This window comes from Bubalus bubalis, chromosome 4 (genome assembly GCF_019923935.1).
Source record: "Bubalus bubalis isolate 160015118507 breed Murrah chromosome 4, NDDB_SH_1, whole genome shotgun sequence".
In the NCBI taxonomy this organism is placed as follows: Eukaryota; Metazoa; Chordata; class Mammalia; order Artiodactyla; family Bovidae; genus Bubalus; species Bubalus bubalis.
This window is the reverse complement of record NC_059160.1, coordinates 126,675,596-126,690,345: the sequence shown is the minus strand read 5'-3', so window position 1 is coordinate 126,690,345 and position 14,750 is coordinate 126,675,596. Positions and strand designations below refer to the sequence as shown.

At 38.4% G+C, this 14,750-nt stretch overlaps 1 protein-coding gene across 6 annotated transcripts in view; it reads left to right on the top strand.

Moving 5' to 3' along the window:
* The window catches only part of TARBP1 (TAR (HIV-1) RNA binding protein 1), a 66,016-nt gene that overhangs the window by 17,806 nt on the left and 33,460 nt on the right, over window positions 1–14,750 (top strand). For all 6 annotated transcript variants that reach the window (XM_025284520.3, XM_025284523.3, XM_025284524.3 and 3 more), the window contains exons 10-12: window positions 863–1,004; window positions 6,693–6,792; window positions 7,670–7,842. In XM_025284520.3, the coding sequence (XP_025140305.3) occupies window positions 863–1,004; window positions 6,693–6,792; window positions 7,670–7,842 (415 nt within the window). The remainder of the gene's footprint in view (window positions 1–862; window positions 1,005–6,692; window positions 6,793–7,669; window positions 7,843–14,750) is intronic.

The window sequence follows — 14,750 nt, the reverse complement described above, 5'->3', positions numbered from 1 at the left end:
TCATCTGTAATTCTTCTGACTTCTTGCATCTCGCGCGTCATGAAACCCTAAGTGCGTTGCAGTGGATGGAGAAAAGTCATGGCAATTATGAGTAAAGTTGGTATAAACATTTGCATACCGATTTTTGTGTGACCATGACTTTTTAACTCATTTGCGTTGGTTTCAAGGAACATGGTTTCTAGATTGTGTAAGAAGCATATGTTTAGTTTTTTTTAAGAAACTGCCTTCCATATCCATGATTCCTCCATGTCAGGACCCATACAACCATGGATCATGAAATGCCGTAGTATTTACTATTGAAAAAAATCCATGTGTAAGTGGACCTGCAGTGTAAACCCATGTTGTTCAAGGGTCAACTATATTTTAAAACGCACATATGATAGAAATTAAACTTGCAAGGAGGGTAGGAGCTTTCCTTATAACTTATATTTCAAATTCTTCATTCTCTCAAAAAAAAATCCTTGTTTTAGTATATGAAGACGGAGTGCATTTTAAGGTTGTAATTTGTTTTACATAATGTGTTGTTATTCATAGAGATGTTCTTTACAGCACCTTATCAAAATGTACATTTTATATTAGATGCTTTAAAAATTCTTGCCTGTTAATGAAGTTTATAAGTTCTTTGAGGAGTTTAGAAAACAGTCACACACGTAGGTGAATATACTCACATATGTACATACTACGAACATTTTTTTCTGTATGAACTGTGTGTGAAGCTCAATCATGACAATAAACATTCTGTTCCTTTGTCGTGTTCAGTTATCTAAATTCAGTTTATTGTGGAAGAAAGAAAATTAGGGAAATTAGAAGCCCTTTGTTCAGTTAGACTTTCAAAATAAGTGATAACTGTTTTCTTTTTCAGCTTTGTGATTGGTTGCGTATTAACGAAAGCTATTTCAAGCAATCCTCAAGTTGTAGCTCCACTGGACTTCATGAGACTTCTTCTTTAAATGCTTATGTCAGGAACCTAGTGCAAGAGTATATTAGGTCATCTGCCTGGGAAGGTAAGTCTGAGATCATTTTTATGGACTGATGTAACCAAAACATTTTCTAAGAACTTTCTACTGGTTTTTCAAATTGAAAATATATGCCAAATATATGCTGATTTACGGATGTCAAACTTGTATTTCAGCCAAGTAATGTGAATAAACTTTATGTAAAAATACTGTTTCCTAACTTGCACTTTATCTGTTCTAGAACTTGAGATTTTAAACCATCTTAAATGTTTTGAGAAACTAGTAAGTTGTCTGAGAAGGAATTGAACACAAATAAATTTATTAATTTATTCTACAATTACTGAATCTTTGTCAGCTAGATTTTGCAGATGTGTGTTTGGAGCCTCTGTAGTGGAAATATTTGTAGATCAATCTGTTTATCTTTTGTTTGTTTTCCAAGCGTTACATTTAGTGTCAGCTGATTATGAAAAGTAGTTTTAGAGAAAAATTGTATTTGAAAGAATGGTTTTGTTAGTTTCTTTTTTTACCAGATACTTAGCAGAAGATCAAATGCACTGAGTGAGGGAAGAACTATGAGTAGATTCATTAATTAGGATTCTTTCTACATTTCTAACGCTTCCTCATCATTAAAGTCATTAGTGATAATTTGGGTAAATTGTGTCTTTGAATTTAACATGTCTTCAATTTGCTAGCTTTGTCTCAGACCAAGTCATTTTTATCTCCTGACTTCTCTAATCTGATTATGGAATAGGTCTTAAACGATCAGATAATTATCCTTCCAAAATACATAGGTTTATCTATTTGTCCTTCTTGGAACATTTTGCTTTTGTGTTTTATTGTCTCTATTGTCTAGTAAATTTACTGTTACTTGGAAGGTTCTGTTGTTAGGCCTATAAAAGTAAATAAATTTTAGTCCCTATTGGAGGGAGCATAGATTAAACTCCCTGAAATATCTATATAACTTGTCTTAAAACTCAGTCTATAACAGCATCAGGTCTGATTAAATCATTCAAAATTGGATAAAATAAGATTTTTGGAGTTTCTTCCTTAACATTTCTGGGACTTAAACTGTTTAATATAAGTTTTTAAAAAAACTGATCTCAAGTGCAAAGGAGGTGTGTGTGTGTATGTGTAATATTTTGTTTGACTCTTAATGCCCTTGGCTAAGTGCCTTTATAAAATTTTAGTTTGATTAACAATTACTGGGCAGTTTTCAGAACAAGGCAATAAATTCCAAAGCAAACATGATTTAGCTTGAATTTTTGAGCATAAAATACATATAACACTCAGATTTGTTTTTATAAAAAAAATCATCTGCTCAAACATTTTTTAATCAAATTTTACACCTAAAGTAGTTTTTTTCTTTGGGTTTCATATGATCAATACAGATAGATTTTACACTGATTATTCAGCAACTGTATGTCAAGTGTTTTTGAAGTGCCAGACACTGGAGTTACAAAGATAAAAGATATGTCCTCTACCTTCAGAGAACATAGGCCAACAAGGGAATTGATAAGTAAACAGCTAATCTTAACACGATACCTTGAAAGCCATAAGCACTGGGATGGGGCCCCAAGGTCAGGGCTACTGATCAGAACTTGTAGACCTGTGGGGGATCAGGAGAGGTCACTGGATGAGGTGAACAGAAATTAAGGTGGAAAGGGAGGAGTATCCTGCAAGGCTTGGATGAAGTTACATCCAGGGAGCTTGAAAGTAGATAGACCTCCACCAGTGTCTGTCTGTAGTATGGAGCTCAGGTTGGAATGGTTAAGAGGTGGTTAAAAGAGGATGGATATATATTCGGTAGCTATATATGTACCATATCATATATATGATATGTAACAAAAAATGCAGCAACAACCAAAACCACACAAAACCAGCATCATCAACAAGCAAAAATGTTGGAGCACTTTGAGAGCAGGGTTTCTGAATCAGAGAAAGTGAGACAGTTTGCAAACAGCAGTAACAGTGGGTCAGAGCTTGGAATTGTTGAAATCAACCAAAAAGTGAGATATATTGAAGAAATTTATACTTACACAGTTCATCATAAAGGGTGCCTACTTAAAATGTAACCAAGATACCTGAGGAAAAATCCCAAAGTAGTATATACTACAGCTGAACAACCATTTTAGAAACAGCTTTATTGACATACAATTGACATATATTAAATTGCACATATTTAAACTTTATACAGTGTGATGGGTTTGACCTCTGTATTGCGTATGAACCATTAGCATAGCAAGATAATGAACCATCACTCCCCAGTGTCTTCGTGCCTCTTTGTCACCCGTGGCTCCTGCTCCTGCCTGTTCCTCTGCATCCGCAGCCCACCTTGACACGCTTTCTGACACTAGTTTGCATTTTCTAGAATTACAGTCAGTTTTTAGAATTTGTAGTAGCAAAATTTGACTGATAATTCAGGGTTAAGTTGCATTAAGATGACTAAAGATATCCAGTGACCTTTCGTTTCTTTAAAACCATTCTTGCCTATACTTTTCCAGCCTCAGTGAGAGAAGGGGGAGAAGGTGTAAAGAATTCTTTGCCAGTGGTTCTCAGAGCATGATTTCCAGACCAGCAATATCAACATCACCTGGAAACTGTTTAGAACTGCAAATTCTCAAACTCTATCCCACACCTGCTGAAACAACTCTGGGTGTGGGTTAACCCTCTGTGTTTTAAGAAGCTCTCAGGGAATTCTAAACCACATGCTGAGGTTTGAGACCCATTGTTCTGTAGCCTGGATTTCTCTTAGTATGGCAGTGGAGGACTCAGCCCTACAGCAAAAATTTCTGCTAGAGTGTCCTCCACTGGAGTAATCAGGCACTCTGTTGTTATTGACCTAGTCCTGTGACTCTCCTTAAAACCAGGAATCTTTAAAAATCCACTAAACTTCTGATTTATAACCTTCCCTTTCACTTATCCAAAGTGAAAAATTGTTTAGGACTTCAGAAAGTGCCACTGTGACTGGAAACATTCTCAAATAGCACCCCTACCCCACTCCCACCTCCTAGAAAGTCAAAAGGTATCTCATTATGTGATTGCTAGAAAATGTAAGGAACTGAATAGAGTATTGGTATTTCAGTTTAGTCTTCGTTAACGATGAGTTTTTATATGTAAATGTGGGATATGAAGCACTTAATGTGAGTAAAAAGGGTTCAGAGAGCAAGTTTCAATAATTCACTCTTATAAAAAAGCACATAAATTTAACCTACTAAATTATTTTGGAAAGCACCAACATTTAGATTGTCTAAAAATACACATTTCTTCAGTTCAGTTCAGTTGGTCAGTCGTGTCCTTGTCTTTGAGACCCCATGAACCGCAGCACGCCAGGCCTCCCTGTCCATTACCAACTCCCGGAGTCCACCCAAACCCATGTCCGTCGAGTCAGTGATGCCATCCAACCATCTCATCCTCTGTCGTCCCCTTCTCCTCCTGCCCTCAATCTTTCACAGCATCAGGGTCTTTACAAATGAGTCAGCTTTTTGCATCAGGTGGCCAAAGTATTGGAGTTTCAGCCTCAACATCAGTCCTTCCAATGAACACCCAGAACTGATCTCCTTTAGGATGGACTGGTTGGATCTCCTCGCAGTCCAAGGGACTCTAAAGAGTCTTCTCCAATACCACAGTTCAAAAGCATCAATTCTTTGGCACTCAGCTTTCTTTATAGTCCAACTCTCACATCCATACATGACCACTGGAAAAACCATAGTCTTGACTAGATGGACCTTTGTTGGCAAAGTAATGTCTCTGCTTTTGAATATGTTGTCTAGGTTAGTCATAACTCTCCTTCCAAGGAGTAAGCGTGTTTTAATTTCATGGCTGCAATCACCATCTGCAGTGATTTTTGGAGCCCAGAAAAATAAAGTCTCTCACCTTTTCCATTGTTTCCCCATCTATTTGCCATGAAGTGATGGGACCAGATGCCATGATCTTAATTTTCTGAATGTTGAGCTTTAAGCCAACTTTTTCACTCTCCTCTTTCACTTTCATCAAGAGGCTCTTTAGTTCTTCTTCACTTTCTGCCATAAGGGTGGTGTCATCTGCATATCTGAGGTTATTGATATTTCTCCCAGCAATTTTGATTCCAGCTTGTACTTCTTCCAGCCCAGCGTTTCTCATGATGTACTCTGCATATAAGTTAAAAAAATAAACAGGGTGACAATATACAGCCTTGACGTACTCCTTTTCCTATTTGGAACCAGTCTGTTGTTCCATGTCCAGTTCTAACTGTTGCTTCCTGACCTGCATACATGTTTCTCAAGAGGCAGATCAGGTGGTCTGCTATTCCCATCTCTTTCAGAATTTTCCACAGTTTATTGTGATCCGCAGAGTCAAAGGCTTTGGCCACTAAATGGTATTTATAACATTTTAAAGAATAATAGACAATAAAGTTTATTCTTTTGTTGTGTTTTTAAACTAAGTTATCCTCCATGCAAGTGTGTTTTTAGTATTGTCTTCTGCACTAGTCTAACATGTTTGTATCAAAATAAATTACCCCCAATATATATTAGAATATTTGAAAATATGTTTTAAGTATTTGAACCACTGGTCTGGAAAACTAGATTAACTAAATCTTTCTTGGAAGTTGAGGCGAAGAGTATCATCTTATGATAGAATTAAAAGGAGCTCTAGCTATGATTTATTTTACTTTACCTGGCTTTCAGGAATAGGAAAATACTGATTTTTATCATTTAACCACGTTCTTCCAAAAGTTGTTCTAGAAACTTTGCATATATTACTTAATTTTTATAATAAACCCAAGAAAAGTCACAGGTTTATTTAGTTTAATTTTGTAGAAGATGACCTAAGCTTTCTGAGAGGACAGTGGGCTGACCCAGGCTCCCATAGCTAACAAGCAGTGCACCTGAGGTTCAGACACTAGTCTGAGATATCAAAGCCTTTGTATCTGTATCCACTCCATCCCCTTTCCAGTTCCATTTTAGGGAGCTTTCACCTCTCATTCGAGATGCCAGAATTGCCTCTTAACTGGTTACCCTGCATCTAGCTTCCTCTACAATCTCTTTTCCACATTATACCTAGAAAAATCTATTTAATACGGAAACTTTGATCTTACAGAAGTCTCCTCCCTGTCTTTGTAGCCATTCACTTAGACCTCTAGTGGCTTCCTTTTGCTTTTGGGGTGAAGACGGAAACCCCTTACAAGCCTATAAAATCCCTGGTCTCTCCTCCCTGTTCCTGTAAGGTCATCCTTGGTGCTCCCTCCCACTTTATACCCCAGTCCTTTACATGGAATATGGCATGCTGTCTGCTGCTTCAGAGCCTTGACATGCCCTTCCTTCTGCCCAGAAGGGTCGTGTCTCCCTTCCCTTACCTCATTCTTTCCTAGCTTTTGTACCCAGCCCAATTGTCATTGCTTCAGGGTGACTTTGTCTTTCTTTCTAGTTGCATGATTTAGAACACTTACTGCTATTGTCATTTTACATTTCTCTGTATGTTCTTTGATCTTCTCTTCTGCACTGTGAATCCCACGAGTACAGGAGCCATTGGGTCTGAGGCCAGTGCATGGCATGCACTCGGCATGCAGAGATGTCTTTGTGTTCACATTTAAGTGTATAAACATGAACCATGCTGTGGGGTGTTCTACTATATTTCTTCTCAGCTGTATTTCTCTCATGTAATACTGATAAAACATATTCATTTAACTGTTTTATTTTGAAACATCATCTTTGAAGGATTTTGTTAATGCTTTGCAAACCTTAATTATTGTTATTTAAGGAGGAGAAAACAGCTGTATGCCTGATTGGTTTGAAGCTAAGCTTGTTGCTCTGGTGGTGTTGCTGGCCATAGATGTAGAAAGAATGAAGAGTCAGTATAGGTAAGTGTTTCTAAACTTGAAAAAAAAGCTTCTTTTTAAAAAAAGGTTAATCCTGTTTATAGTCCATATTCAGACTTTTCAGTGATTGGTATGGAATTGATCACAGCTTATTAAAGGAGGAAATTAGAATATGGCATCATACTTAAAGAAATGTTTAAAATTAACAATAAATTAATAGTGCCAGAGTTTTGAACTTTAGAAGTTAAAAACACAACTATGTATGCACAAATCACTGGTTTTGTATAAGAATATTAGAAGGATGGGTTGTAATGTCCTAGCATATGATTAAGTAAAGACAGTTACTGGATTTTACCCCTTTATAAAATATGTAAATTAAAAAAAAAAGTAATAATGATAATAGTCCCATTTATATTTTGAGAAATATAAGCAGATTGTCACCAGATTATAATTATTGCAAAAAGCAGCTTCCTTAGGTAGTGTCTTTGCATATAATATAAATCTCTTTTCTAGACAAAGTTTCAGTACTAAAGTTGGTTATAACAGTTTTTCACAAATCTTTAGTTCTTTATATTTTGTTGTTAACATGTCTCATTTCCTTGACTAGTATATATTTGTTTTGTTTTTTTTTCTGAAATATGGAAGCAAGGTCTCAGCATTTTAATTTGCTGATAAATTGGATCTAGGATTTTGTTCATACTTCTGCCCAAAACCAAGGACATGTATTGTTCCTTGTGCTTTCTTCTCCAGTGAATTGCTGCACTTACTGAGAAAGCATGAGTGGAAAGCCCTGTCCTAACATGTCGTCCTTAAGAATAATTCCGTCCAGTGGAATCTTTAGCTAACCAAAATTGTAGGTGGAAGACAGTTTCTTTATGCTTTTGAAATGCTTGATTTGGGCATGTCTTTTAATGTCTAGTGAAAAGCGGAGGACACAGAATGTATTAAGGATATTCTTAGATCCTCTCCTGGATGCCCTTGAGAAGTTTGGTACAAATGCCTACATGCCCTTGCTGAAAACTGACCGATGCCTGCAGTTGCTGTTGAAGTTACTGCACACTTGCTTGTTGAAAGGTTCCGGTACCCGAGATGGTGAGGATCAATAGTTTATGTTGGTGTTTGGCCACGTCTATCATTGGTACTCAGGGTATATCGTCGGTACTCAGAACGAAAAGAAATTCCTGACCTTTATCTTTAGCCTCATACATTCAGCAAATATTTGCTGCGTGGTGCTGGGGAGGCAGCGTCGAAGGAGCAGACTGCCCATCCGGAGCTGACATTTCAGTATTTGCATTCGTTGTGCACTGTTGATTCCATATTGATGGAATATGGTTTCACTTGCTTTTACTTGTTTTGTCTGTTTGTTTCTATAGGTTCTCATTGATTTCCAGACTATTGAAAATGATCACTATTTCATATATGTTCTAAGCCAAGATCCATTTCTAATTGACACTGTGTAACAGGTTACAGAAAGTAAACTAAAGCATGAGAATAGCAATAATTTTATAATTACTTGTGCACAGAGGAGCGTGCAGGGCTACAGCCCGTGGGGTCACAGAGAGTCAGAGACGACTGAGCACACAGGCACACGTGTCCTTAAGCACCTCTGTGTAGAAAATACTTCATCCAGGAAGTACATTGTTGGTAGATGGAAGCACTGAGCACTTTCTTCCTTCCTTAAACTAAGATTTATGTAAAACGGTATTTCAAAACCCATGGACATTAGATATTAGAATAATCAGTGGGTAAGCCTTGGTTCCCAATATTTCTGATCAATTTCATTTGGAATTTTAGAAATTTTCCATTTGGGAAAGAATATTCTAGAGAAGCTTTGGTATCAGGTTAAACTGGAGGATAATGTTGAAAGGTTAGATTTTCATATAGACTTGTGAAATATTATAAAAGCTAGTGGCCAAGTTCTGATACTTTTGATAATGATAGCAGAGCCAAATGCTGTGCACACAGCAGTAACTTTTTATAAGAGCTTACTCCTTTAAGGGCATAAACTTGTGTTCGTTTGACACATCTTGACTGTTGAAAGCACTTGACTCAGTACCCTCAAGCGCAGGACTGGGTCACGGGTGCCTTTTGGAAAATTATTGGGATATTTGGTACACGCAAGAATATGAGATAGTTGTATATAAATTATGATGCAAAATAATTACACATCCCTGAATGCACCACCATGGCATCTGTTGCTGAGAAGGAATTTGCCCATAACTGCTCAGTCTCTGCCTTTTGCCCCCTTAATTTTGGTTTTTATCTGTGTCACTTCCATATACTTCAAAAGTGGTTTTACCACATAAATCAATTTTCTCACAGTATATTATCTCATTTTCCTGCTTTTAAGCTTTATAGAAATGGTACTCTACTGTAAGAAGTCTTCTGTAACTTTTTTCACTTAGCGTTCTTCTAAGATTAATCCATGTCCTTTCATATAAATACCTCCTCATTTTCCCAGTGGTGTTACCTTCTGCTGCGTGATGACACCACAGTCAAGTGTTCTCATATTGCTGGATGCTGGATCGCATTTAGTTTACTGCTATTGTGTACAGTACTGATTTGAACACTTGTCTACATGTCTCTTCTAGCTTGTGTGTGTCTCTCCAGTGTATGTACCCCCAAGACCAAAATGAGTGGTTCTTAGGGTATGTGTGTATTCAGCTTTTAAGATAGTACAAAATTATTTTTCCGAGTAGTTGTGTACATAGTTTGTGTTCTCACTTGCAGAATATAAGTTCCCATCGCTCCTCGTGTATCTCTTTTATTATACTGTGAGTAAGAGCCAAGGAAATCCACATTTAGTTTTGGTAGTAGTTAACTTCCAGATAACTGGCAAAACATGTTAGTTTAGTTAACTTTATTTTTAATTGAAGTCTAGTTGATTTACAATGTGTATTCATTTCTACTGTACAGCAAAGTCAGTTTATACACACACACACACACACACACACACACACACACACTTGCTTTTTTAAAATACTCTTTTTCATTATGGTGGTGGTTTAGACGGTAAAGTGTCTGCCTACAATGCGGGAGACCCGGGTTCAATCCCTGGGTCAGGAAGATCCCCTGGAGAAGGAAATGGCTACCCAGGCCACTATTCTTGCCTGGGGAATCCCATGGATGGAGGAGTCTGGTGGGCTGCAGTCCAAGGGGTTGCAGAGTTGAACACGACTGAGCGACTTCACTTTCACTGAATGTAGTTCTTTGTGCTATACAATAGGACCTGATTTATCTGTCCTATGTATACTATCTTACATCTGCTCATTTAGACCTATTTAATTAAAATAGATCTAGCAAATAATCTAGCAACTAACTGCAAGTCCTAGGATAAATGAACACATAATGGTAAAGTCAGAAATGACGAGGTGAAGTCAGCCCTCCATATTTATGGGTTAAACCAACTATAGACTGAAAATATTCAGGGCAAAAAATTCTAGAAAGTTCCAAAAAGCAAAACTTGAATTTCCCATGCTTCAGCACATTCTGCAGCAGACCTTGGCGAAGCCTGGATCTGCTGTGAAATGTGTAACATTAAAACACACTCCTGGGAAATGCAGACACATTTTCACCTACTTATGAGCCATAGCGGCTTATGTGGGAAAACCCATTTTACTTAAAACTCCCCCAAAAGATGTCTTAAAATGTTCAAAATAAACTAAAACCTAATTAATAACCTTGGTGAAATGGTCTCTGCTGTCTGTCAGCTTAAAGCTCTAAATAAATGATGTTCCGATGGTTATTTTTTTTTTATTCACAGTAACTGTATAATGTTTATTTTTATATTTGAGGAAACATACCATTACTCAGATTGTAATTCTCCCCTTGTTACACTGCATTCAGTTCAATTCAGTTCAGTCGCTCAGTCGTGTCCGACTCTTTGCGACCCCATGAATCGCAGCACTCCAGGCCTCCAACCAACTCCCGGAGTTCACTCAGACTCATGTCCATCGAGTCAGTGATGCCATCCAGCCATCTCATCCTCTGTCGTCCCCTTCTCCTCCTGCCTCCAATCCCTCCCAGCATCAGAGTCTTTTCCAATGAGTCAACTCGTCGCATGAGGTGGCCAAAGTACTGGAGTTGCAGCTTCAGCATCATTTCCTCCAAAGAAATCCCAGGGCTGATCTCCTTCAGAATGGACTAGTTGGATCTCCTTGCAGTCCAAGGGACTCTCAAGAGTCTTCTCCAACATCACAGTTCAAAAGCATCAATTCTTCGGCACTCAGCCTTCTTCACAGTCCAACTCTCACATCCATACATGACCACTGGAAAAACCATAGCCTTGACTAGACGAACCTTTGTTGGCAAAGTGATGTCTCTGCTTTTGAATATGCTACCTAGGTTGGTCATAACTTTCCTTCCAAGGAGTAAGCGTCTTTTAATTTCATGGCTGCAGTCACCATCTGCAGTGATTTTGGAGCCCAGAAAAATAAAGTCTGACACTGTTTCCACTGTTTCCCCATCTATTTCCCGTGAAGTGATGTGACCGGATGCCATGACCTTCGTTTTCTGAATGTTGAGCTTTAAGCCAACTTTTTCACTCTCCACTTTCACTTTCAGGGCCAAGTAACTGACCTCATCACACTTCTGTCCTAACTACAGGCTGAATTTGTCACAATAGTGGATATGATCCTCTTTGCTGAGTGTTACTTTTTTCTGAGTTGCTTTTGTTTTCAGGCTTTGATCTTTTGTGTCTCTTGGAACTTTTCTTCCTAAATTAGTTTTTAAATTGTGGTAAAATATATGTAACAAAATGTACACTTTAAACCTTTTTAAGTGTATGCGCAGTGTTGTGCAACCATCACCAGAGCACACCTCCAGGACTTTTTCATCTTCCCAGCCAAATCTCTGTACCTGCTAGATAATCACTCCCCATCCCAATCTTCCCTCCCAGCCCCTGGCAACACCAGGAATTTCTGTCTCTGGGAATTTGACTGTTCTAAGTGGAATCATACAATACTTAGCCTTTTATGTCAGGCTTATTTCGCTTAACATTAGTATGTTCAAAAGGTTCATTCATGCTGTAGCCTGTATCAGAATGTCATTCGCTTTTAAGGATGAACAGTACTCTGTTGTATGTGTGTGCCATGCTTTGTTTATCCATTCATCTCTTGGTGGACGTTTAGATTGTTTCCATTTTTTGACTATTCAAATAATGCTGCTCTGAACATTAATGTACAAGTGTCTGTTCAAGTCCTTGCTTTCAGTTCTTTGGGGTACATACCCAGAAGTGGAACTGCTGGGTCATAGGGTAATTCTCAGTTGTGTCTGACTCTTTGCGACCCCATGGATTGCAGCACTCCAGGCTTCCTTGTCCATCACCAACTCTTGGAACTTACCCAGACTCATGTCCATCAAGTCGGTGATGCCGTCCAACCATCTCATCCTCTATTGTCCCGTTCTCCTGCCTTCAGTCTTTCCCAGCATCAGGGTCTTTTCCAGTGAGTCAGTTCTTCGCATCAGGTGACCAAAGTATTGGAACTTCAGCTTCAGCTTCAGTCCTTCCAGTGAACACCCAGGACTGATTTCCTTTAGCATTGACTAGTTTGATCTCCTTATAATCCAAGGGACTCTCAAGAGTCTTCTTCAACACCACAGTTCAAAAGCATCAGTTCTTTGGCACTCAGCTTTCTTTATGGTACAACTCTCACATCCATACAAGTCTACTGGAAAAACCATAGCTTTGACTAGATGGACCTTTGTTGGCAAAGTAATGTCTCTGCTTTTTAATATGCTGTCTAGGTTTGTCATAGCTTTTCTTCCAAGGAGCGAGCGTCTTTTAATTTCATGGCAGCAGTTACCATCTGCAGTGACTTAGGAGCCTGAGAAAATAAAGTCTCTCACTGTTTCCGTTGTTTCCCACCTATTTGCTGTGAAGTGATGGGACCGGATGCCATGATCTTAGTTTTTTGAATGTTGAGTTTTAAGCCAGCTTTTTCACTCGTAAAGCTTTCACTTTCAACAAGAGGCTCTTCAGTTCCTCTAAAATCATGGTAATTCTGTGTTTAATTTTTTTTTTTTTTTTGACTGGATGTGAGGCCTGTGGGATCTTAGTTCCCTGACCAGGGATTGAACCTGGGCCCCAGCAGTGAAAGCTCCAAGTCCTAACCACTGGACAGCCAGGGAATTCCCTTTGTGTTTAAGTTTTTGAGGAACCACGTGTTTTTCATAGTGGCTGTACCATTTAGAATTCCAGTTGGTGGTGCACAAGGCTCTAATTCCTCCACATCCTCGGTAACACTTGTTATCTTTTATTTTTCTTATTTTTGATAGTGGCTGTCCTCATGAGTATGAAGTATCATGATTTTGACTGAGCTAGCTTTTTGATCAATTTAGGTACTGCTTTTGGGACTCAGGTTGTGACTATCAGTTATACCCTAAACATCATTCTGAACCTGTGCACAGTTTGTATATTGTGCTGCTGCTGCTGCTAAGTCGCTTCAGTCGTGTCCGACTCTGTGCTACCCCAGAGATGCAGTGTTAAATTTGAGGATGTGGCAGTGACTGGGGGTCTAAGTGAGAGGTTCTTGAGTCCTGTGGTAACTGATAGGAAACACGATGGTAACAGTGATGAGAACACTGGAAACATGAATAGCACCAACTTCTTCATGTCACTTTGTTCTCTCTTCTTCAAGCCCTAAACCTTCCCTTGTAATCTCAAATTAACTTTCTTTCAGTCTAATTGGTTTGAATGAATCTGAGAAAAGTAGATATTTTTTTATGCTAAGTTTGAGATATGAGTTGAGAAATAAAAGGCAGAGATTATAGGAGACAGGAGTTTTCTGTTCTTACCGTATTCATCAGTCATTTTCTGGGTTCATAAAAAAACGTTAATTCCGGGCTGTTTGCTGGTGGCTGCTTAAACTGGCAAGTGACTCATCTGTGAGATGGTTCAGAGGCCATAATAGGGCTGTCTTTATTAGGTAACATGAATGTTTAAAATTAATCTGTGATTTTTAATGCGGTGTGTAATCTCTTTAAAAATTTATCTGTGAGTGATAGATGCAGCATTTTGCTAAATACCTATTTAAATCTTTTGCCTAGTTTTAAATTGAGTTGTTTTCATAATCTTGTATATAATAAGGAGAGTTTGTTATATATTCTATTAATAGATACAGGTCTTTTGTTGAATATGTGATTTAAAAATATTTTTCCCAAATCTGGAGTTTTTCTTTTTCACTCTCTTAACAGGATCTTTTGTAGAACAGAAGTTTTTCTTTTGATGAAGTCCAGTTTATTACATAATTTTATTTGTTTCTTTTTGGCCGTGCTCGGCCTTCATTGCTGCATGGCTTTTTCCCTGGTTGCAGCAGGCAGGGCCTGCTCTCCAGTTGCAGTGCCCGGGCTTCTGTGGAGCACAAGCTCTCGAGCACAGGCTCAGTAGTCGTGGTACAGGCTTAGCGTGTGGGATCTTCCCAGGTCAGGGATCAGTCCCTGTCTCCTCCATCGGGAGGCAGCTTCTTTACCACTGAGCCACCAGGGAACCCTCTGTTTTACAGTTTTTTAATTCTTAGATCTAGGATGTAAGCAGAGGTAATTTGTTAAGGTGGGAGGTGAGGTTGAGGTTTGTTTTTTGCCTATGAGTTTTCAGTTACTCCAGATTATTTGTTGATGAGATTTCCTTTTCTTTGTTGAATTGTCAAAAATTAATTGGCTGTGGTGGAAACGACCCAAAATAGATGGACGCATGAATAGATAAGCAATATGTAACTGTAAAAAGGAACACAGAAGTACTGACACATGGATGAATCTTGAAAATATTAAGTGAAAGAAGTCAATTGCGAAATGCCATGTAATATGTGATTCCATTTACATGAAGCATCCAGAACAGGCAAATCTAGATAGACAGACAGTATATCAGTGACTGCTTAGGGCGGGCAGAGGAGGAGGGTTATGGGGTGGTGGCTCAAGGGGATGGGCTTTTCTCTCTGCGGTGATGAAAATGTTCTAAAATTGACTGGTGATGGTTGTACATATCTCTGACTGTAGTGAACACC